The 27,500-nt window shown below is 37.4% G+C and overlaps 1 protein-coding gene across 1 annotated transcript in view; it reads right to left on the reverse strand.

The window, feature by feature from the left end:
• Positions 1-15,801: 15,801 nt before the first annotated feature.
• Positions 15,802-27,500, reverse strand: part of LOC144969210 (collagenase 3-like) — a 20,865-nt gene continuing 9,166 nt past the window's right edge. Inside the window, exons 8-12 of the mRNA XM_078908323.1 lie at positions 26,980-27,060; positions 22,314-22,487; positions 21,138-21,274; positions 17,030-17,181; positions 15,802-16,060 (exon numbers count right to left, since the gene is read on the reverse strand). Of these exons, the coding sequence (XP_078764449.1) occupies positions 15,802-16,060; positions 17,030-17,181; positions 21,138-21,274; positions 22,314-22,487; positions 26,980-27,060 (803 nt within the window). The remainder of the gene's footprint in view (positions 16,061-17,029; positions 17,182-21,137; positions 21,275-22,313; positions 22,488-26,979; positions 27,061-27,500) is intronic.

A 27,500-nucleotide genomic window follows, 5' to 3' on the forward strand; every position in this document is an offset into this window, starting at 1 on the left:
ATTTTGTCACTAGAAAGATTAGGGATTCATTCAGTATTTAGCTCTAGATCTATCCACACCCTCTAAGAAAAAGATTTGAAGGTGGTTTGATCAATGTAAGGGGGTCTCGATAGCTCAGTTGGTAGAGCATTCGCTTCACACACAAAGGGACCGTGATCGATCCTGGGTGTAGTCGAGATTTTATATTGACCCCCCCCCTCCCCCCCCCCCTGTCCACGAAGCAGTGATAGCAAAGGATAACAAGCGATTGTTATTGCCACTTTCATGTTATAGAAACCGGGATAAACTCCGGCTCCATGGGTCGAATGTCTCTGAAGGACTACTTTTATGATCAATCTAAAGTGAAGAATTGTCTTTGGGTAAGCCACACGATGCAATTGGTCTCAGATAAAGAGCGTCCTAGAAATGTCTCGATTAGACAGGAGTAGATTGATCTATGTTGTTGTCTTATACGCCAGTCGACGCGATGGTCAGTCAATGAAATAAATGAAACCACAAGAGGAACGGAAAGGGCATCATCAAAGGGCATTTATATGGGGCAATATCCACTAAACGTGCTCAAAGAGCTTTACAAGGGGTCCCTGACCAACAGCAACACGTAAAATGTAAAACGAGATATGACGCCTGTTAGGCAATATTACATTTCTTTCCGACAGAGACAACTCCCTTAACGGCCAGATATTCATTTTACAACGGGGACTGTGAGAGAATGTGAGAAAAGAGCATCTTGAGCTTCAGCTTTTATATAACGCAATATCCACGAAACGTGCTCAAAGAGCTTTACAAAGGATCCCTGACAAATAGTACCACGTAACATGAAAACGAGAGATGACGCCTGTTAGGCGATATTCCAATTATCCAAATATGTCCAAAGGAGCTATAGAGAAATAGATTGGTTGATGTTCTCGATGCAATGGTTCTTGTCTTTTAAAAAAACCCATTTCACATTTCTGTTCATCATTTATCAAATAAGGCAAAGTAACGGTTAGGATTGAGAAAAAAAAAGAAACGTGACTTGTACATGCAGACTATCAATATTCTCTTTGGACATCATAAATTTAAGGGGGGTAGTGTGGCTGAGCGGTACGGTTTTTGCTTCGTACCCGGAGTTCGATCACCCGCCGCTAATCTGTGTGACCTTGAGCAAGTCACTTCGCCCTAGCTCAATTTGCGGCGCTGCATTGCGGCTGACGCCAAGGTTATTCCCGTCTTCCTTTGGAATAGACCCTGGAGAAAAATTTCCCCTATGGAATGAATAAAGGTTATTTTATTTAAAATTCGTTGAAGTGTTTGTTAAATAACACACCACTGGGATATCTAGAATGGAAAACATCAACATAAAAGAGATGGTGAGACGATGGAAATGCATGGGCAATGTTCTGAGAAAAGGATCAAAAGACGACTGTACTGTTACCTTAGAGTGGGATCATGATAGGATGAGAAAGCATTGCCGCCCTAAGACTATCTGATGAAAAATAGTAGAAGCGGCGATCATCCTCATCATGATCATCATCATCATGATCATCATCATCATCATCATCATCATCATCCTTATCATCATGATCGTCATCATCAGCACCGTTATCATCATCATCATCATCATCATCATCATCATCATCATCATCATCATCATCATCATCATCATCATCATCATCGTCCTCCTCCTCCCCCTCCTCCTCCTCCTCATCATCATCATCATCATCATCATCATCATCGTCATCATCATCATCATCATCATCATCATCATCATCATCGTCATCATCATCATCATAATCACCTCATTTACCATTCACTGCCTTTGGAACCACAAACCACAAGCATCGGCGTTGACAATACAAACACAGGAGCCGCGTTTTCCAAAGATACAGTCTAACGACCTTATAACGAAGTCATTTTGACAAGTCAGTTCAGCGTGACGCACAATCTGAACTTGAACTTGGACTAGAAATCGGTGAGACAAGACTTACACTTGGAAAGTTATTTATAGTCATCGGGGGTAGCGTAGCTCAGTGATACGGTCTTTGCTTCGTACCCGAAAGGTACCGACTTCGATTACCCGCTGCGCTGTGTGGCCTTAAGCAAGTCACTTTGCCCTAGCTCAATTTGCGCGCTGCACTGAGACTGACGCATGGGTTATTCCAGTCTTCCCTTGGAATAGACCATAGAGACAAATTTCCTCTATGGGATGAATAAAGGGAATTTTATTATCAAATTAACTCTCTCCTTACCGATGATTTTCAGTATTTTCCCAAAATGGCAGGCTTATCCAGCAGAAACATTGATTTAAAAAAACAAACTCAAACAAGCTCTCTACAAAACACCTTTATGTTCTTATTAATTGAACAAAGACCATTCTTCAAAGTTTGTGATGTAGATACAAAATAAATCTGAATAAGAAAAATGTATAATATTGTGTCGTAACAAATGTGATGGTTTTGTTGCAGGTGGTAAGGGGAGGGTTAAAATAATACATACTCAAAGCAATCAAGACGGATCACGACATGTCCACGTGTACATATTATGCAGGTCTGACATCCGAACTCAATTATGGGTCCGGTTTAACATTGCTTTAATGGACAATATTTTTCGTCATTTTATTGAGAATTCCATTACAACAATGAGCCCATAAGGAAATGGGTTATCGGACCTGCAAATAAGTGCATGTCGGGGAGACAAGTGGATCATTAACAAGAGAAACAACAGATACAACAAGAAGAGCGGATTATCAACAACAGTATGACATATGTAACTCATCACCTCACTAGGGTATTAACATGATACAGCAAACTAAATAGTTCAAGGAGTTACATCAAAGTGAGATTTATATGCTGTATATAAAAAAAAATTATGCCTTTTGCGCCACGATATCATAAGACATCGTCGCCTAGGCATTCCACGAAGGAATATAGATAACTCATCAAACAAGATGTATGATGTCAACAGGATTCACCCAAGTTGTCCAAGTGAGCAAATTGGGAGTTAATATTCTTGCTCAAGAAAAAAAAAACGAAAGGGCCTGAAGCGGGGCTCGAACCCGGGTCATCCGGATCACAGTGCAATGCCTTAACCACTCGGCAACTTCGCCCCCCCCCCATATGCTGTATAGATGGAACGAAATTGACGTCACTCAGCTCTTTGTTATTGGTTTAAGCTAGCCATTTTTATGAGAAGTTTTCATTAAATTCTATCAATCAGATTATAAACGTTTAAGGTTACACACAGTTTTGTACAGTGGTACGTTACATCCGACTGGCGGATGTTGTCAGTATGTTATCTAAATGCATAGCATCGATCAAAATGAATGACTCTTTTTTCACGAAATCTGTAAAGCTAAAAACATTGTCATTCCAGTAATTATTATTATTATTATTATTATTATTATTATTATTATTATTATTATTATTATTATTATTATTATTATTATTATTATTATTATTATTAGTTTTACCCGACATTCATTTTTAGCATTAATTTCATCACGTCATAATACCGTTTCGAGATGGTGGGTAACCTATTGTCCTAGTGTCGTGATTACTAAATCACGTGTGTCCCGATAAGAGCTGACGTCATCAGACATGGCTGTAGGTACATTGTCAGATGTTAACTTGTTCAACATGGAAGATAACAAACATTATGACGTAATATCCTTCCTATGTAGCCAGTCCTTCAGAGCGTGAGACCCATGGAGCCGGATTTATTCCGGTTACTATAGCGTGAAACGGATAATAGCAATTGGATTCAATAGTCTGGTGTCACGCCGCCCGGCAACGGCGGACATCTTGGTTCTAAACAAAGAAAATGTTTACTTTTTATTCTTCATGCTGGCTAGAACTTTTCATATGTCTTGTGATCAGAATGTGTAAAAGTCAAAACTTGATCAAATTTATGGGGTTTTTTTTTCCTCTGGATACGCTTTTATAGTCGCCGGAGAAATATTTCATACGGGCCTCCGCCATTGTTCCGATAGTTTAGAGCCAGTGTTACTAAGTTACCATGCGTCATTAGGAAGGAAGTGACGTTACGACTGTTGAAGAGTATTGCTTGCTACGCTTTGAATAGAATGTTAGTCTATCGAGTACATTCTAACAGACCCAGCTACCCATTTACTGCTGGGTGGACAGGGGGAAGGGGGAAATCGGGAAAAAAAATTGACTGCATACGGTCCTTTTGCGTGTGAAGCAACTGCTCTGCCAACTGAGCGACCGGGATTCCCTTCCTATATCCTTCCTATACCATGAGGTATAGATGAGATAAGTTAGCTTTCAATCTTAACAAGCGGAATATATTATTTATGGTTGTATACTCGTCCATATTGTTATATATATTATATATATATATATATATATATATATATATATATATATATATATATATATATAATGTATATTTTCACTCACTTTTTTGCCGAGACGACTCGTTTCTGTGTTTTTCCTTGAATTAAAGGAAAAACACAGAAACGAGTCGTCTCGGCAAAAAATGTGAGTGAAAATTTACATTATATATTAGCTCTAACCACCATTATCGAGCACTTTCGTACCTACAAGTACCCACCAACACTCATAAATATATATATATATATATATAATATATATATATATATATATTGTGTGTGTGTGTGTGTGTGTGTAGATATTGAATATATATATATATATATATATATATATATATATATATATATTATATATATATATATATATATATATATATATATATATATATATATATATATATATATATATATATATGTTGTTTGTTTGTTTGTTTGTTTGTTTTTTAAATTATCAATTTTATTATTTAAAAAAATATTTATTTATTTTTAAAAAATATTTTTTTTTATTGGCAGATGCCTAAATATATACATTTAAAATAATTTGAATTGTTCGCTTTTAATTTATTGTAAAGGTGTTTTCGGTGCTTGCCACATTTTTAGGTCATTTCAGTGCCTGAGTAAAATAGGAAAAACAGGACATCGTAAAAAAAGAAATCTAGTCTAGATAAAAAGCGCACAAAAAAGGTGAGACAAAATCAGCACACAGTTATTAATAGGTCTTCAAGACTTTTTTCATCTTCTGTTAATAATAACAATTGTAACAAAATAGAGAAATGGCTTTATATTTATCTCTCTGACTCTACAACCAATCAAAAATTTATATTTAATTTAATTTACATAAATTCGTGAACATTTTACAATTGAAAAAATTTTAATTGATTTGCTTTTTCCTTCATACTGGCTCTACTTAATCATGACAAAGATGTTTTTTGTTGTTGTTTTGGTTTGCTATTGTTTTCTTCCACCACTTTACATTTATTTTACGCTCATGTAACGTTTGATGACCTGGTTTGATGTCGTGATACTTATATAACATTGCTCATTGCTAGTTATGTAGATATTGTTCTGGGTGGGGTTCTGACCTCCCATAGTGGGCAGGGAGGTCACTTACTGTGACTTCTTTAATCTATTTTCTTAGTTTCTTTCTACCTTTTTCTTGGAATGAGATTTCTTTGTTTTGTCCTAGCCTAGGCCGGATACCCAGGCTGGGAGGGAAACAGTCAAATGTATAGTTTGAGTTTTGGAAGATGATATTTTTTGGTCTTGTAAATCATCTCTCTGTTATGCATTGCATTATTATTGTTTTACACACACACACACACACACACACACACACACACACACAATATATATATATATATATATATATATATATATATATATATATATATGTGTGTGTGTGTGTGTCTTTGACAATTTGAGTAGTGTCGTTTTTAGGTATTTTGTCAAAAATAATGTCCACAATTCTATTGTGTCGTTTTTGATATATTAACTTGAATTTTGTACATCCATTTACAACGTGAGATACCGTATCTGACGGATGATGACAGATCTTGCAGCCTTTGGAGTATGACAATAATAATAATATATCTTTATTGTCCCCAAAAAGTGACAATTTGTCATTTGGTTACACATATAACAATACAATATTGACATAGACACACTCAAACAAGATGCACACTAGCAACATAGTAGTTATCGTAAAAAAAGAAGAAAAAGAAAAACAAAAACACAAACAAAAAAACCCCGGCATCAACATCATCATCATCATCATCATCATCATCATCATCATCATCATCATCATCATCATCATCATCATCATCACCACCATCTTCATCATCATCATCATCATCATCATCATCATCATCATCATCATCATCATCATCATCATCATCATCACAACAACCTTCCTAATATTTTCGTTACAATCCTTCACTTTCACCATTCCCCTATAACACCATTCACCATCTTACCAATGGGTAATATGTATGAAGTAGACTGTCGCACTCGAGAAGCTGCAAGCGGCATTTTATAGCAAACGTTCTAATTTCGTCAGGGAACTTATGATTGAATATGAAACTGGAGGAGAGAGAGAGAGAGTGGTTTACCCCAGTGGCTTCTCTAACAAGTCTTCCTTGAGACGCCAGTCCATGGAAAGGGGTACCTATTATCTCATTCAGTCTCACACTCTTAAGGAAGTTTTGAAAACGTTTTGGGGACATAAAAGAACAACTGACGTCACTATCAGCCTGTACAGACATCACATAATCTTCATCTTTTATTAAGGAAATATTTTGCCGCTACACTTTTCAAAAAGATCCACCCAAAATGACTTTGGCCAATTAACTTTTGTGTTATTTTGGAGGCGCTTGCCGTTGTGACAAAAACCGACAAAGTGGTGTCTTCTTTTTCGTCTAGTGAGTAGAATTTTTCTTTTCGATAGATGAAGGTTCAGGCTGTTTGTGGCTGTTTTCTTCACCCTGTCATCGTCACAATTGAGGATGTTTTGCGTAATGAATTATTTTAGGGTTAGGTAACCCGAGACCACTTTATGATCTTGGACAAAACATGAATGACCCTGTACTCGAATTATTCAAATGTAACCAATTTCTGACTTTGTACACAATTATATTTTCAATTTCATTAAGGTCCTTTTCGGTAAACACGAGGTTACAAAAATAAAACATTAGAATTGAAAAGAACATGGAACTCAAGAGACACGGTTTGGCTGAAGACAACAGAGGGGAAACATCTAAAAGGTTCATATTGTTTCTAAATTTTTCGATTATCGTTTTTCATTGATGTTCATCACTTTTGTTTGTCAGGTTGATGTTGTGTCCTAAATACGTGTAAAATTATTATTTTTCTAATGTTGGTATTTCATGTTGTTGTATAGTTGTTGTTGGTAATTTGAATTTTTTGTTCCAGTTTTACCTGAACGTTGGCCAGATGTTATGGCACATTTTGGGGGTTTTATATTCATTCCCGTTGCATTCATAAATTGAGTTGTTTTATTGCACAATTGATGCATTACTTCTTCACTTTTTGCTAGTAACGCGACGTCGTCAACATAACCTTGGATGGGTTGTGGCATCTGCAGAGGGGTATGGTTTTGTTCGATCCAGCTTATCCATTTGTCGATTCCTTTTCAAAGACAATTGCAGACCATGGACATCCTTGGATTATACCTTTGTCTCTGTAGATTATATTTTTGAGGTGATTTCGGACTTTTACTTGGAATGATGCTTTGTTATAAATATCCTTAGTAATGTTGATAAATACTGAGGGATATGAATATTCATTAAGTTGACGTAGCATGAATTCGTGGTCTATACTTCCAAATGTATCTTTTATGTCTACAAAGCATAAATATAATTTTCCCGATGAGTGTAAAAACTCTGATACTGCACATTTTAATGAAAACACATGTTCTTGTAGCCCGTTTCTCAGAGTCGACAATCCATTGCATGTGTCGATTTTGTATGAGTTTCATGAATATTTTAGGACGTCAGTAATAAGGCAATAGGTCGCCAGTCGTCGACGTTGTCCTTGTTCCCATTCTTTTTTGGTACCAGTGCTATGATATTGTGTTTCCAGTCTGGGGGGACTTTTTGATATTTTAAACAGGTGTTAAAGATGGCCGTAAAAATTGGTGAGGTAACTTGGTTTTTTTTTCTCTTTGGAAAGTGGGGGCATTAAAGTTACCCCAATTTGTATAAATGTGGCATGTTACCAAATCGCCAATGGCCACTATGTTGTCCATTTTTTTGTAACCATTTGAGCAGAAACATTTGTAAGAGTAAATTTTTGAGGATTGCTGAAAATTCGAATTATCAGTTTTCTTAAAAGAAAAAAGACAACAACTCAAGGCCTGTGCTATCAAGGTTACCTCCGACGTACGTTTAGGGTTAAATAATTATATTAATGATTTTTTATGAATGATAATATTAACAACTGTTACTGTTATCATCATCACAATTAGCATTTTCACCATCATCACCAACATGACATAGTCCATTTCATGATGATGATGATGTTGATGATGATGATGATGATGATGATGATGATGATGATGATGATGATGATGATGATGATGCTGGTGAAAATGCTAATTGTGATGATAATTACAGTTACAGTTGTTAATAATATCATCCAACATCAGATGCCTTTCCATCATTACGGGAGAGGACTACAGAGAAACCGCAAAACGCCCCGAATTCGACCTGGTAGCTACATACAATGATGAGACGCAGGCTCCGCTTTGCGGAGCATATCTTACGCATGGACGCAGTCCGCCTCCTGCGTCGAACTTTTATTACCTTATTGAAGAGCTTGATAACTAGACCAGCAGACACTCTACATACATACATACATACATACATACATACACATACATACATACATACATACATACATACATACATACATACATACATACATACATACACACACATACATACATACATACATACATACATACATACATACATACATACATACATACATACATACATACATACATACATACATACATACATACATACATCATACATACATACATACATACATACATACATACATACATACATACATACATACATACATACATACATACATACATACATCATACATACATACATACATACATACATACATACATACATACATACATACATACATACATACATACATACATACATACATACATACATACATACATACATACATACATACATACATACATACATACATACATACATACATACATACATACATACATACATACATACATACATACATACATACATACATACATACATACATACATACATACATACATACATACATACATACATACATACATACATACATACATACATACATACATAACATACATACATTACATACATACATACATACATACATACATACATACATACATACATACATACATACATACATACATACATACATACATACATACATACATACATACATACATACATACATACATACATACATACATACATACATACATACATACATAACATACATACATACATACATACATACATACATACATACAACTCTAGCCAAACAGACTGCTTGTCCCAATGTAATCCTTACCTGACACTTTTATATGTAGCATAGCACCTTAATAGCGTACTAATTACATACTCATACATACATAATCATACATCATCATGACATTAACGCAACATACATACATACATACATACATACATACATACATACACAACATACATACATACATACATACATACATACATACATACATACATACATACATACATACATACATACATACATACATACATACATACATACATACATACATACATACATACATACATACATACATACATACATACATACATACATACATACATACATACAGACTCTAGCCAGGAACAGACATATGTGAATTCCCTGTGACCGTGACACTTTTATGTTGATGTAGCATAGCACCTTATAGGTGCCGTACTAATGTACAATGCAACTCATACATACATAATCATCATCATCATGACTTAACCGCCACCCCATCATAATAAGTAGCACCATTAACCAACCATGAATCCTAACCAGTACCACAGAACAACCATCACATTTTCTGTTCTATTCTTATTCTTTTTCATTAATTTTATTGATGATAGTGCAGACAATGGTTTTTGTTCTGAATCATACTAAATGTGTCCCCTGTCCATTCTTAAAGTTTGGGGACTTTGAGTTATCGGTTTGCGGGTAGAGTCTCTCTCTCTCTCTCTCTCACTCTCTCTCTCTCTCTCTCTCTCTCTCTCTCTCACTCTCTCTCTCTCTCTCACTCACTCTCTCTCTCTTTCTCTGTCTGTCTCTCTGTCTGTCTGTCTGTCTGTCAGTCTCTCTCTCTCTCTCTCACTCTCTCTCTCTCTCTCTCTCTCTCTGTTTTTTCCCCTCTCTCTATAACCATGGACTAGATAACAACAGCAGTAGTGAAAACTTCTATAGTACATTGTGGCCTAAATAATTTTGTTTTTGAAAAAGTATTGATTGTTAATACTGTGCTGGGAATGTATGGCTAATGATTTGTTTAATAAACAAAATAGAATCAAGGATTGGATAACCACAGCAGAGGGACATTTCTAAAGTGCATTGTGGCCTAAATAATTTTGTTTTTGAGAAAGTATTGATTGTTTATACTGCGGTTGAAATGTATGGCTTGAGTATTGAGTATGGTTTGAGGATTGCTGAAAATTTGAATTATCAGTTTTCCTAAAAGAACCCCCCCCCCATCCCCCCCCCCCAAAAAAAAAACACACAAAAAAAAAACAAACAAACAAAACAAAACAAAAACAACTCAAGGCCTGGGGTAACAAGGTTACCTCCGAGGTACGTTTAGAGTTAAATAATTATATTAATGATTTTTTAATAGTCGATTTCATGATGATGATGATGATGATGATGATGATGATGATGATGATGATGATGATGATGACGATGATGGTGAAAATGCTAATTGTGATGATAATTACAGTTACAGTTGTAATAATATCATCCAAATCAGATGCCTTTCCATCATTACGGGAGAGGACTACAGAGAAACCGCAAAACGCCCCGAATTCGACCTGGTAGCTACAGTGATGAGACGCAGGCTCCGCTTTGCGGAGCATATATTACGCATGGACGCAGACCGCCTCCTAGTCAAGGCTAGGAACATCTTGTTAAGCACTTGGTGACTGTTTTCCTGTGTATTTTCATCAAATTGCAAAGCAACGTGTTGTATATAACACATTAAAAATCATTTATTGTTCCCATTTTATTTGATTTCTTTTGATTTGCCAACTCAAAAATATCAATAGGTTTTGAATACTATTGAAGAACATATAACAATGGTAACAGTCGTAATACTACTAGTAGTTGTTATACAACAACTAGAACAACTTTTTCACAAACATTTCGGAAAAAAGTAGAAAAGTTTAACACATAGTAATAGTATAATGAAATTGTAATGGTCTTATACAAAATCAAGCATTATTGGAAAAGAATTACTAAGAAGTCAGACTGCTTTCTTTAAATTTCAGGTTCGCCATTAAAAACAATTGTCGGAAAAAGCCCTTTTACCCGGGTAATGCTGAATGAAACCAGTGTTAGACTAGCAAAAAATGTAACAGTGACTAGGAAACCTGCTTAAAGGGCCCTTTCAACTCACTCCGCCAAATAACGGCTATCACAGTGTATTTATACACACACACACACACACACACACACACACACACACATATATATATATATATATATATATATATATATACTTATATATATATGTGTGTGTGTGTGTGTGTGTTTGTGTGTGTGGGGGGGAGGGTATATTGCAATTGTTTGTCTTTATGTGTACATGTGTTATGTGCGTGTGTTTGTGTATGCGTGTATGTGTGTGTTAGATTATTAACGAGACGTACTCACGTCATCGGTGTGTACTATTTGTACAAGATGTCCATTCGTTGATCTTTCTGTAAGGCAAAATGATTAGTCACTCGATTAATGAAGTTGTTAATGGATCCTATCGTATCCTTGTGGATTGTGATGCAGGTTAGTGCATTAAGACGATCCTGGCCCATTGTTACACATGAAGCTGTTTTAATCCTTTTCCGTGTACTAAATGATCTTTCTGCCTCCATGTTGTCATTGGTGTGGCAAGCGCTATCTCTAACAATTTCGTTACTTCCACGAATATTGTTCCTAATTCAGAGGTGCATATCAATCGGTACAACTCGATCATTGATTCGCATTGAGTAAAGGCCTCATCCGCTTGAACCGAAACAAACTTTGTATTTGTAATATCACGCTTCAATTCTTCCAAGTAAATATTGTACATACAGTTGAGGAGCTCGTTCTGTGTCTTCTTAGAAGTATAGCGCGCTACAGTTGCTGTCTCCAAATGATTTGCAAGCATCGGATCATTTTTAGCATCTCGCGATATGAGATCTAAAAAACCTCCACGATTGTATGATTCAGAGCATTCACCAGTTTTAAAGTAATAATTATTGAATCGGCGCTGTCTCCTCCATGCGTTAGTAACTAAATTAAAATTCACTGGTTTGTGTGGACCTAAATCTTTCACCACTTTTTTCTCTTGCTTAGTGTCTGAATTTATCTTCAATTAAAAAATCAACATGATTCATGATTGGTTACAAAGTACAGAAATCATTTTTTAAGATTCAAGAAATCTTTCCAAAGATAAAAACAGGGAGGTTTCATAAACAATGACAACAGCGATAAGAAAATCATTTTCTCTGAATATTAACGGTATGGCACTCTACTTTGATAATAATAATAATAGATCTTTATTGTCCATAAATATGGCAATTTGTCATTTAGTTACACTTGTTATAACGTTTAATGATAACTGTAACATTGAACAGATATTTCACTCCTACTTATTTTCTCTCTCTCTCTCTCTCTTTCTCTCTCTCTCTCATTCACTCTCTCTCTTTCTCTCTCTCTCTCTCTCTCTCTCTCTCTCTCTCACTCTCTCTCTTCCTCTCTTTCTTTCACACGTGCGATATACACAACATAAACATATTCATTTCGTTTTCAACTTGTTACAATTGTGGCAATTCGACACCAAAAATTATCATCATTATCAATTGGTCAGCTAATCTAACATTAAATAAATTAATCAGTTAATCAATCAGTCAACGAATCAATCCTTGGTTTTTCTGTACCATATGAAATATTCAAAATTTTTATTGCTGATGGAACGAACGTTGATTTATACTTGTTAGTTCTACATTTAATCTGACAAAACCTTCTCCCAGATGGTAAAAGACTAAATTCATGATATAAGATATGTTTTTTATTGTTGGTAATTGAGAATGCTTTCCTTTCTATTGCTTTTCCATTAATTCTTTCTACTCCATCAAGAGGATGGATTATTATTTTTGATGCCTCTTTGATAGATTTTGAAATTTTTGATTTATCTTTAAGTCGGCATCCGCCAAACCATATGGTGCAGCCAAACGCAATTACACTTTTAATCAATGAGTCCTAAACTCTTAACATAGTTTTCTTCCTTACTTGAAATGTTCTCAATTTCCTTTGGATGTATAATCTTTGGGCAACTTTCTTAGATATTATATTAATATGTTGAGAGAAATTGAGGGAACTATCAATGGTTATTCCTAAATATTTAAAATAGTCAACTATCTCAACATCATCTTTACCGATCGTCACACACTTTAAGTCGTTTTTATTTTTTACACCAAACACCTATTCTTTCGTTTTTTCAACATTTAATTCAAGCTGATTTTGTTTACACCAATCTGTGAATATATTTATTTGTTTGAAATAATTCTTTTCGGTAACTTTATCTTTTAGTAAGCCAAGAATAGCAGTATCATCTGCAAATTTCACTATAAAACAATTTTCAAAGGATGGTCTGCAGTCGTTGGTGTATAAGATGTACAGGATTTGGGAACTCAAGCAGCCTTGGGGACATCCGTTCGACAACGATCTTTTGTTGGAGATATGTTCACTCAATTTTACACAATGCGGTCTATGGGTCAGAAACTCTTTATACCATTTAATAAGGTAGTTTGGAATATCCATGTTGCATAACTTTTGAAGCAAAATATCTGTGTTCATGGCATTAAAAGCTGACGAAAAGTCGACAAACAGGATTCTGGCGTAATTCGAGGGCTTTTGGTCAAGGTGTTTTGAGATCGAATTTGTGGCGGTTAATAGTGCGTCTTCTGCACTGAGATGTTGCTGGTATGCAAATTGGTACGGATCTAGCAATTTCAGGTCATAACATTTTTGTAGGAGCTCAGATTTTAAATTTTTTTCTAAACATTTCATTACAAGCGATGTAAGCGCCACTGGACGGAAGTCGTTCAATACGGTCGGACAACGCTTTTTTGGAACTGGAACGACAATCGATGTTTTCCAAAGTACTGGGAATGATTGTTCATCGATTGACCTTTGAAATAGTTTTGTATAAGGTATAGCCAGTTGTTGGTGACAGTTTTTCTGGTCCTGGTGCTTTATGTTCTTTACATCGCCGGAAGAGGGAGCTTACAGTTTCTTCTTCAGCATCTGGAGGTGGCTCATTGTTATTTGACAAACCGTTGTGCACAGATAGGAGCCTGTCAAAGCGACAGTAAAAATCATTTAATTTGTTGACATCAGTTTCTGTTTTTCCTTGTGGGAATGTTCGTTTCTTTTGGTCTACTCCTCCCATTTGCTTTATCATCTCCCATGCTTTCCTTGCACAGCTCGATCTCAGTTGTCGCTCCATTTTGTTTTTGTATTCAACCTTTTCTTCTTTTATTGTATTTCTGATCTCCTTTCCCTTTTCAAATTCTAGTTTAATGTCACCACTTATATAGGATTTTTCTTTTCATTGAGTAAATATTTAAGTCGCTTTGTAACCCATGGCTTATTGTTAGGAAATATCTTAATTTCTTTTTTTTTCCACGCATAAATCCACACAAAATGCAATATAACATGTCACAGTTTCGGTCCATTCATCAATACTGTCTCCTTCTACCATTAATGTCTCCCACCGAGTACAGTCAAAACAGCCGTTCAATTTAGAAGAATTGAATTAACAAATCCACATTAAATAAATTCCAAACGCAATATACTTGTTAACTTCATACACAATACAAGTTGAGTAGGGATCTTGAGTTGAGCATGTGCGGGGATGAAGGATCAATTGGGTCAGGGATTCTTATATACAGTACCATGGGGTTCTTCTCGGTGAATACTTTGTTTACTGTTCTTTTTTATATCTATTTAAGCTGTTTAAACTAACAATGATAAAATATAATTGCCATTCTCTTCATTCGTATATTTTATTGAAGCAAAGCCTCTTCTTTCAATGGTAAAACTGAAAAGGTTTTTATTTATCCCAAGTAGGACCTCAGGACGTTCATCGCTAGATTGGCTTGGTTGGGGAGGGTGGGGGTGGGGAGATTGGGGAGACGGTAACACTAAAGTTTTTCAGGGGACAAAAATAGTATAGGTAAAGACAGGGCGGCCGATTGTAGACTGACTCATATAAACAACAACAAAATACTTCCCCGCCACACCACACCCTCACCTCATTGTCATACCGCGCAGACAACGGAGGAAAGATGAGACGTGCCGTTTTGACGCCACCTTCGTGCATGGTACCTATCACAGACTACTAGGCCTGTGTTATCTATGGCACCTATCGAGGGAGAGACGCACGAGTGTTGACGAAAGTCAGCAAATACTAAATTCAAAACAACAAGTAGTATGTGCTAATTTTTTAATTTTATCAAATTTTTAAAATTGAGCTTTATTGTTTGGTTGATATGCTAATCTACGAAAAATGTAGGGCGGCACAAAACAACTTCGCTCTATTGACCGACCACCAGTGCTCACAACCAAGTGCTATCCACATCAATCCCCAATCTATCATAGAATCGTAAAGACTGGTCTTTTCATTCGTATAGCATTGACGAGATCAAACGCGTTGGTTTCTGATCTTGAGTTGATTCTGTTTTCAACCGGTCAACGCTCTCAGCTTCATCGTATTTGGTCAGTCTAGCTACTCTGTCGTATGGCGCTGGTGGATCAGGTGGAGGTTCTAGGGTGACCAGTTCAGGGAATCCTGGAATGAAGCCACAAACAGGACCAAACAAGCTTGGACTTAGGGCATGTTTGGTGGCCTTTGACCCCCGACGCTTAAAAATCATTAACCTGGAATAGATTATGATATTTATATATGTGTACAAATATTTGTGTGTGTGTATGTGTGTGTGTATGAGAGATAGATAGATAGATAGATAGATAGATAGATAGATAGATAGATAGATAGATAGATAGATAGATAGAGAGAGAGAGCGATGAGTGTGTCCTTGAGTGTGTGAGTGTGTGATGCATAGTTAATGTGACGTAAACAGGGCAAAAGTCATGTTAGTCAACCCATCAGTTATCTTGCTGAATGTCGTAAAATTGAGCAACTCCTTTTTTATTTGTGACCAAACGCCCCGAAACGGTATTACGTTAGGGTGAACATAATGCTAAAAATAGAATCCTCAATGCATTGTATCAATCAGACTATAAACGGTCATGTTTACACAAATTTTATGTGTTTATGGGATGTTTTTTAGCTGAGCCCACAGTATCAATATAAATAGAACAAAATTGACGCCACTCAGCTCTTTGTTATTGTTTTTAGCAAGTCATTTTTAAGAGTAGTTCTCACTTAATTGTATTAATCTGACTATAAACAGTCAAGGTTACACACAGTTTTGTGTGTTGTACATTATATTCGGCTGGCGGAATGTTTTGGGTAAATTATCTAAGCGCACATCTATAGAAAGAAAAATAGAGAGAGAGAGATTGAAAAATGTGTAGATAATTGAGGGGAAAAGAAAGATATTTAGATAACTAGATTGATAGAGTGGGAAATAAAGAAAGAAATAGAGAGAGAGAGAGAGAGAGAGAGAGAGAGAGAGGATAGATAGATAGATATATAGATAGAGAGAAAGATATAGATAGATAGATAGATAGAGAGAGAGAGAGAGGGAGGGAGATAGATAGATAGATAAATAGAGAGAGAGAGAGAGAAAGAGATAGATAGATAGATAGATATATAGATAGATAGATAGATAGATAGATAGAGAGAGAGAGAGAGAGAGAGAGAGAGAGTAAAGAGATCTTTACATGTTATTTTTAAAGAAGAATAAGTTTCCTTTGGAGTTCATATGAGCAGCATCAGGTAATGTCGGTGTCGACCTGAAATACCGACTTGAGGACCGTGGGTACCCTGGAGCAACCTTTTCTGTTCGAGTATTCCACTTCCAGAAGTTGTCGGTCTGTGAGAAAATAGAAACAAATATATACACTCTATAGGTTCTAAATCCTTGAGAGTGTGTATTTAATTATAATAATGAATAGGCTACATAAAGGTGGCAGCAGCTTCTAATGGTGCTCACACTACTATGTTATGACGATCGACCCAATCAGCAAATTCTTTGCCGCACTCTGACCTGACTCAACTATTCGCCGAGCGAAGCTCGAACCCAGGACCTTCAGATCCGAAAGCGACACTAGACCACATAGCGCACAAATATGAAACATTGATTGCATTTCTAGCCATCATTATGGAGTGTAAAATATTACCTGTACATTTTTTACGTTGTATAAATAGTATAAATTCAACTGTCAGCATCCATGTCACTTTGACATAATACTTTTTGAGTCGATGGACCACAAATATTAGACATTGATTGAATTTCTTCATCATTGTGGAGGGCAATAATATACCTATACATTTGATACGTAGTTTTCATGCTCCGTTCGTGAAGGGTAATAATATACCTAAACATTTTATCCATCGTTTTCATGCTCCGTTCGTGAAGGGTAATAATATACATAAACAATTTATACATCGTTTTCATGCTCCGTTCGTGAAGGGTAATAATATACCTAATCATTTTATACATCGTTTTCATGCTCCGTTCGTGAAGGGTAATAATATACCTAAACATTTTATCCATCGTTTTCATGCTCCGTTCGTGAAGGGTAATAATATACCTAAACATTTTATACATCGTTTTCATGCTCCGTTCGTGAAGGGTAATAATATACCTAATCATTTTATACATCGTTTTCATGCTCCGTTTGTGAAGGGTAATAATATACCTAAACATTTTATCCATCGTTTTCATGCTCCGTTCGTGAAGGGTAATAATATACCTAAACATTTTATCCATCGTTTTCATGCTCCGTTCGTGAAAGGTAATAATATACCTAAACATTTTATCCATCGTTTTCATGCTCCGTTCGTGAAGGGCAATAATATACCTAAACATTTTATACATCGTTTTCATGCTCCGTTCCTGAAGGGTAATAATATACCTAAACATTTTATACATCGTTTTCATGCTCCATTCGTGAAGGGTAATAATATACCTAAACATTTTATTCATCGTTTTCATGCTCCGTTCGTGAAGGGTAATAATATACCTAAACATTTTATACATCGTTTTCATGCTCCGTTCGTGAAGGGTAATAATATACCTAAACATTTTATACATCGTTTTCATGCTCCATTCGTGAAGGGTAATAATATACCTAATCATTTTATACATCGTTTTCATGCTCCTTTCGTGAAGGGTAATAATATACCTAAACATTTTATACATCGTTTTCATGCTCCGTTCGTGAAGGGTAATAATATACCTAAACATTTTATACATCGTTTTCATGCTCCGTTCGTGAAGGGTAATAATATACCTAAACATTTTATACATAGTATTCATGCTCCATTCGCTTTACTTATCTTATAGGAGTTCCAGTAATATAATGGGGCACTCACTTCACAAGAAACGGACCGATATCGTAACGTGACAGTTTTTCTGGTCCTGGTGCTTTATGTTCTTTACATCGCCGGAAGAGGGAGCTTACAGTTTCTTCTTCAGCATCTGGAGGTGGCTCATTGTTATTTGACAAACCGTTGTGCACAGATAGGAGCCTGTCAAAGTGACAGTAAAAATCATTTAATTTGTTGACATCAGTTTCTGTTTTTCCTTGTGGGAATGTTCGTTTCTTTTGGTCTACTCCTCCCATTTGCTTTATCATCTCCCATGCTTTCCTTGCACAGCTCGATCTCAGTTGTCGCTCCATTTTGTTTTTGTATTCAACCTTTTCTTCTTTTATTGTATTTCTGATCTCCTTTCCCTTTTCAAATTCTAGTTTAATGTCACCACTCATATAGGATTTTTCTTTTCATTGAGTAAATATTTAAGTCGCTTTGTAACCCATGGCTTATTGTTAGGAAATATCTTAATTTCTTTTTTTTTCCACGCATAAATCCACACAAAATGCAATATAACATGTCACAGTTTCGGTTCATTCATCAATACTGTCTCCTTCTACCATTAATGTCTCCCACCGAGTACAGTCAAAACAGCCGTTCATTTTTTACGTTGTATAAATAGTATAAATTCAACTGTCAGCATCCATGTCACTTTGACATAATACTTTTTGAGTCGATGGACCACAAATATTAGACATTGATTGAATTTCTTCATCATTGTGGAGGGCAATAATATACCTGTACATTTGATACGTAGTTTTCATGCTCCGTTCGTGAAGGGTAATAATATACCTAAACATTTTATCCATCGTTTTCATGCTCCGTTCGTGAAGGGTAATAATATACATAAACATTTTATACATCGTTTTCACGCTCCGTTCGTGAAGGGTAATAATATACATAAACATTTTATACATCGTTTTCATGCTCCGTTCGTGAAGGGTAATAATATACCTAATCATTTTATACATCGTTTTCATGCTCCGTTCGTGAAGGGTAATAATATACCTAAACATTTTATCCATCGTTTTCATGCTCCGTTCGTGAAGGGTAATAATATACCTAAACATTTTATACATCGTTTTCATGCTCCGTTCGGGAAGGGTAATAATATACCTAATCATTTTATACATCGTTTTCATGCTCCGTTCGTGAAGGGTAATAATATACCTAAACATTTTATCCATCGTTTTCATGCTCCGTTCGTGAAGGGTAATAATATACCTAAACTTTTTATCCATCGTTTTCATGCTCCGTTCGTGAAGGGTAATAATATACCTAAACATTTTATCCATCGTTTTCATGCTCCGTTCGTGAAGGGTAATAATATACCTAAACATTTTATACATCGTTTTCATGCTCCGTTCGTGAAGGGTAATAATATACCTAAACATTTTATACATCGTTTTCATGCTCCATTCGTGAAGGGTAATAATATACCTAAACATTTTATCCATCGTTTTCACGCTCCGTTCGTGAAGGGTAATAATATACATAAACATTTTATACATCGTTTTCATGCTCCGTTCGTGAAGGGTAATAATTACCTAAACATTTTATACATCGTTTTCATGCTCCATTCGTGAAGGGTAATAATATACCTAATCATTTTATACATCGTTTTCATGCTCCTTTCGTGAAGGGTAATAATATACCTAAACATTTTATACATCGTTTTCATGCTCCGTTCGTGAAGGGTAATAATATACCTAAACATTTTATACATCGTTTTCATGCTCCGTTCGTGAAGGGTAATAATATACCTAAACATTTTATACATAGTATTCATGCTCCATTCGCTTTACTTATCTTATAGGAGTTCCAGTAATATAATGGGGCACTCACTTCACAAGAAACGGACCGATATCGTAACGAGGTGCAGTCGAGAGTTTTCTGACATGAATTTGAGAAGAAGTCCAACGGAGGACTATTTCCTGCTGTTGAAGGATATCGTCTAGGTTACACGGTGCTCCTTTTAACGTGAGTACATTGTGAGATTGTGAGTGAAGAGCCTTTAACAAAGACTACAGATTGCCGTTTCTGTGAACGTCTCATGGAGGACTATTTCCTGCAGCCAAATGACATCATCTACGTTACACGGTGTAATCCTTCACAGCCATTAGGTCAACGAAGCCGGAGTTTATCCAGATTTCCTTTCGATAGCGTGAAACGGACAATAGCAATTGGTTGCTACCTTTTGGATAGGACGCTAGTCTATCGCAAAACACTTTCCGCTAGATCTAACAGACCCAGCTACCCAATCACTGCTGGGTGGAAAGGGGGGTCAGAAAAAAAATCTCGACTGGACCCGGAATCGATCTCGGTCCCTTTGCTTGTGAAGCGAGTGCTCTACCAACTGAGCTATCGGAACCCCCATACGTTACACGGTGTCTACGGAAATGACTTTGTTTAGGGTTAGCAAAAACTGCTTTAGAAGGTTTTTGGACTTACCCCAAATATGAAAATCCGAGAGATCCCTTTGCGTGTAATGGTGATAGCGGCTGAGGGTTTCAATTGTTCGTCTTTGGAGTAGAGTTTTGGGTAGCCCTTGTCAAGGGTGAAGCCTGTGAATCGCCAAACATTGACACCTGTGGACAACAATATCAAATGTGGCCCGTCGTTTCAAGACGGCATGATGGCGGGGTGACCATAAAAATTTATAAATTTAAAATATAATTAATTAATTAATTAATTCTTCTTCTTCTTCTTCTTCTTCTTCTTCTTCTTCTTCTTCTTCTTCTTCTTCTTCTTCTTCTTCTTCTTCTTCTTCTGCTTCTTCTTCTTCTTCTTCTTCTTCTTCTTTATTGTTTTGAACAGCTCAAGGTATAGAATAGAATCAGCCTTGCAAATAAAAGCATCGGAATCTCCAGTGACCAAGCAAATTCATATTAGTGGTAGTGTGGACGTTGTTTGGTATGTCCATCGTACCTACGAGGTAAAGAGTTCGATTCCACTCGAAGCGCTGTGTGACATTAAGCAAGACACCTCGCCCTAGCTCACTTTGGGGAGCTGCACTACGGCAAATCCTGGGGTATCCCAGGCTATATTTGGAATAGACCAAAAAGAATAATTCTACAACAAAATTGGTCGAATTGTGAATTCGTATGAGTGATGAATTCTCTAGTTACAGATCAATATGAAACTTTCAGTCTAACTGATCACACGCATTTTTGCTCTCTCTCTCTCTCTCTCTCTCTCTCTCTCTCTCTCTTTCTCTCTCTCTATCTCTCTCTTTCTCTCTCTCTCTCTAACTCTCTCTCTCTCTCTCTCTCTCTCTCTCTCCCTCGTATCTTTTTATTAAGCTAATGATGTGATTATTTCAGTGCATTATTGTGCATGATTTGTTCTATTGATTTAATTTTGTATAATCACTTTGTCTGGAGATGGAGAGTAAGTTGCCTCATTTAATATTCTGTCTTTTCCATGATCAAACGAGCATCATCGTTTCTCATCTTTATTACGACCAGTGTTGTAGAACAACAGACAAACCTTAACTTTGGTAAGTATCGTTTACCTATCCATTTTCCCTTGCTGATGAATAAAGCGAATTAAGTTTAAATGTTTGATTTCATTGCCTCAGAATCCCTTTTGATTTATTCCCTGGTTGTAACAAGAAATAATACAAACCTTTAAACATATAGGTTTTTCTTGTCTCGGGCACGTAGGTGACAGCGAGGATATTCTTTCGAGGTGCTCCTGGAAACACATCAGTGATGGGCTTGGGGAAGTAGAGATCGATTCCCGTATCACCAATCTTGTAGATGTTTCTCTCTCTGAATGCGTAGACAAACCCGTCAGGTCCTGTTATAATAAATAACCATGTGTATTAGATCGGGATAATAAGGGATGCTAGGAATGGATGGTTCAAGCGTTACTAAGCATTATTAGTAAACTAGGTCTGTATATAAACATGTGATAGATCGGGATATAGATGTAGGAATGCTGTTCAACGTATAGTAACAATCAATATTCCTTTCCCTCCACGTGACCATTTATTACCAATCAACGAGAAGGCCTGACAAACATTCTTTAGTTCCATTCTTTAGTGCCAAAACAAATAAGTCAGTCCTGCAGTTAGCGCGTATTTATCACAATATTTTAACACTCTGATGAAGGAATTGCATTGCAACACCTGACGGACTATGCTTTTTTTCAATTTCCTGTGTTAAAAATTGAGAGTGATGCTCGGGATATCTGGGATTCATTGCTTCGCGTGATAAGCAAATACTTAACCCTATTTCCAGGGCTGAAGAATCATCCTATTTCTGCGATAGGGGGTTCGAGAGGACCCCCTAATGCCAAAGAAGGAATTTATGGAAGCACCCTATTTCTACTTTATGGGGTCCGAGCGGACCCCCCTAACTCCAAAGAAGGAATTTACGGAAATTTCCTTTTCTTTGTTTTAGGGGTCCATTTGGACCCCATATATTTTTCAATGGAAAATTAATTATTCTATTGTTTGGCTCTAATCTTTTTTTTTTTTTTACAGTGATGCCAAAACTCCGGTTTCACCTGAAAAAATCTCCGGTCTGGAGCAAGAAATTCCGGGTTCCGGGCAACTTCCGTCAATTTCCGGTGAGGTCAATTTGTTCCAAGGATACCCCCCCCCCTTCTAACCACCACATTATCACTACTACTACAACGATCATCACTACCACAACTACTGCACCCACCACCACCACGTCATCATCATCACCACCACTACTACTACAACCACAACCACATCATCATCACTAGCAATACTACTACAACCACCACCACCACCACATCATCATCACTATCTCTACTACTACAACCACAAACACCACATCATTATCACTACCACTATTACTACAACCACCACCACCACATCATTATCACTAACAACCACCACCAGAACCACAAAATCATCACTACCACCACTATCACTACAACATCCAATTCTGCCACATCATCTGAACTAACACTACTTCAATTACATCACCATCACTACAACCACAGCTACAACCACCAACACCAACCATCATCACTACCACTACTACAACCACCACCACCACATCATCATCACTACCACTTCTACATCTACCACCACCACATCATCATCACTACCTCTACTACTACAACCACCGACACCACATCATTATCACTACCACTGCTACTACACCACCACCACATCATCATCATCACTACCACTACTACAACCACCACCACCATCACATCATCATCACTAGAACTACAGCTACAACCACCACCACCACATCATCATCACTACCACTACTACTACAATCACCACCACAATATCATCACTAGAATTACAGCTACAATCACCACCGCTACTACACCACCACCACCACATCATCTACAAGCACTACTACAACCACCACCACCACGACATCATCATCACTATCACTACTACGACAGCCACCACCAGTTCATCATCACTATCACTACTACTACAAACAATACTACCACATCATTATCACCACCACTACTACAACCACCACATCCTCATCACCACCACTACTACAACCACCACCACCACATCATCATCACTACCTCAACTACTACAACTACCACCACCACATCATTATTACTACCACTGTTACTACACCACCACCACATCATCATCATCACTACCACTACTATAACCACCACCGCCACATCTTCATCAATACTACTACTACATCTAACACCACCACATCACCATCACTAGAATTTCAGCTACAACCACCACCACCACATCATCGTCACTACCACTACTACTACAACCACTACCCCCACATCAACATCACCACCACTACTACAACCACCACCACCACATCATCATCACTACCTCAACTACTACAACAATCACCACCACGACATCATTATCGCTACCACTGTTCCTACACCACCACCACTTCATCATCATTACTACCACTACTACAACCACCACCGCCATTATCATCACTACCACTACTACATCTACCACCACCACATCATCATCACCACTATCACTACTACTACAACCACCATCACCACCACATAATCATCACTACCACCACTACCACTACTACATCCAATACTGACACATCATCTGAACTAACACTACTACAACCACATCATCATCAATAAAACCACTACTAGTACAACCACCACCTCATCACTACCACTACCACAACCATCACCACCACATCATCATCACTACCTCTACAACTACAACCACCTACGCCATATCATTATCACTACCGTTACTACTACACCACCACCACCACATCATCATCACTATCACTACTACTACGACCACTACCACCACATCATCACTGCCACTACTACAACCACCACCACCACCACCACCACATCATCATCACTATCACTACTACTACGACCACTACCACCACATCATCACTGCCACTACTACAACCACCACCACCACATCATCATCACTATCACTACTACTACAACCACCACCACCACCACCACATCATCATCACTATCACTACTACTACAACCACTACCACCACATCACCACTGTTAATACTACAACGACCACACCACCACATCATCATCACTACCACTACTCCTACAACCACCACCACCACATCATCATCACTACCTCTACTACTACAACCACCAACACCACATCATTATCACTACCACTGCTACTACACCACCACCACAACATCATCATCACTACCACTATTACAACCACCACCACCACCACATCATCATCACTAGAACTACAGCTACAACCACCACCACCATATCATCATCACTACCACTACTACTACAACCACCACCACAATATCATCACTAGAATTACAGCTACAACCACCACCATTAGATTTTGGTACAGTATAGGAAGAACGGTAATTTGTGTATAAATAAAGCCATAGCATATGATTCTCCATGTGGTCCATTTGGACCCCAAAGCCTAAAATAGGAGGTTTCCAGTTTTTATCTCTACAAGTGTCAGGGGGTCCAACCGGACCCCATAAACAGGGAATCTAAAATTCCAGGGGTGGTGTTTCGTGGTGAGTAAACTATGCACGTGAGAAATTCAAAATTTTGACACATTATGGAATGGGTCATTTTAGGAAAAGTCATGAAATTTCAGCTTCGTGGCTTTAAAAAAATGAAAATTTTAGGGCGAAAAAACCTGGTGCTGGGGTCCATTTGGCATCACTTATATCACAACACAAGACAGTTTTGAGGAAATGGGTTACAGATACATGTTTTTTATGAAAATAAAAAAAAGAACAAAACGTTTTAAAGATCACTAACACAAAAAGTTTTCCTTCAGAGCCATTCGGGCCGTGGAGCCAAAGTTTATCCTGATTTCTATAGCGTGAAACGGACAATAGAAATTGCTTGCTATCCTTTGGATAGGACGATCGTCTATCGCAAAGTACTCTCCGCCAAATCTAACAGACTCAGCTACCCATTCACTGCTGGGTGAACAGGGAGGGGGGGGGGGGGGTCAGAAAAAATTATCCACCCGGGATCGTTCTCGGACTCTTTGCGTGTGAAGCGAATGCTCTACCAACTGAGTTATCGGGACTCCCTTAATAACACAACATTCCATTTATTCATTTGAAGGAAAATATTTTAGGCTTTATCTCAGTAAAATATCGAGAAAACCCAGACGTTAGCCGCAGTTCAATAACGCAAAATAGCTCAAGAGGAGCTACGTGTCTTGCTCAAGGAAAATTTGAGATGCCAATAGTGGGACGATCCCCTGCGTTATGGGTCGTATAGCAATGCCTTGCCTTTTTAGCCACCTCGCACCCAGAGAGAATTGTATGAGATAAATTTAAATTTGATGCGAACATCACCCCGCGGCTAACCAGTTAAATGCCGTGCTCTGGAAAAACTCGTTGTTAAAAATTGGGGCCAGAAAACTCGTCCTTCAAATATCGATCGATTTAAGAGATTTTGCCAAGACGAGAGTTATTTAAATCAATGGATATTTGAAGGACGTGTTTTCTGGCCAAATTTTAAAATTATAATAATTTTTTTCCAGAGTATGGCACTTATTTGGTTACCAATTGTCCCATATGACAAATCTTCCTTGAAAATGTTCAATAACTTCAGTAATCTAGTAGTAGGCATCCTTCCGTCTCAAGAGACGATGGTTTGCGCCCTGTATGGCTTTGGTCTCATCAGTCTTGTTGAGAGCAACGACGGGTGTGACTCAACAGACCAATCCTTGCATGGCAGTCTCTACCGCAGTTGTTGCACACGTAGTTTGACTGTATGTTTGTTGTTTGGAACTGCTGCCTCTCTTTCCTCCTTGCTCTCCTCTCCTCAAACGTCTTCTTTCTCCTCTCCTCACCTCTCTGCACTCCCTCCATCGCCGCATATCTCCAGCCTCTGCGGTCGTCAGCAAGCGATTCCCATGTGTTTGAGTCAATGCCTGTCAGTTTCATGTCTCGTTTGCAGATATCATAGAAGCGCAGAGCTGGACGGCCAGTTGGTCGCCGTCCAGAAGCTAGTTCACCGTACATGATTTCTTTGGGTATGCGTCCATCGCCCATCCTGTGTACGTGACCAAGCCATCGCAAACGTCGCTGGCAGAGCATGAGATGCATACTGAAGGAGTTCGCTCTTTCTAGCACTGCATTGTTGGCGAGTCTGTCCTGCCACCTGATGCCAAGAATTCGTCGTAGACAGCGAATGTGGACGTTTTCCAGTCGGTTCTCATGTCTGGCATATGTTGTCCAGAACATAATGTCAGTAATCTATGATACCAATTTCCACTTCACATTGCCTTCCGTATTGATATATTTTCCCTGACATAAAAAAAATGTGTAAAACTGTCTGTGAATGATACAACTCAAGCTATATGAGATTTTG

This window comes from Berghia stephanieae, chromosome 3 (genome assembly GCF_034508935.2).
Source record: "Berghia stephanieae isolate SIO BIC M18660-M18661 chromosome 3, UCSD_Bste_1.3, whole genome shotgun sequence".
In the NCBI taxonomy this organism is placed as follows: domain Eukaryota; kingdom Metazoa; phylum Mollusca; class Gastropoda; order Nudibranchia; family Aeolidiidae; genus Berghia; species Berghia stephanieae.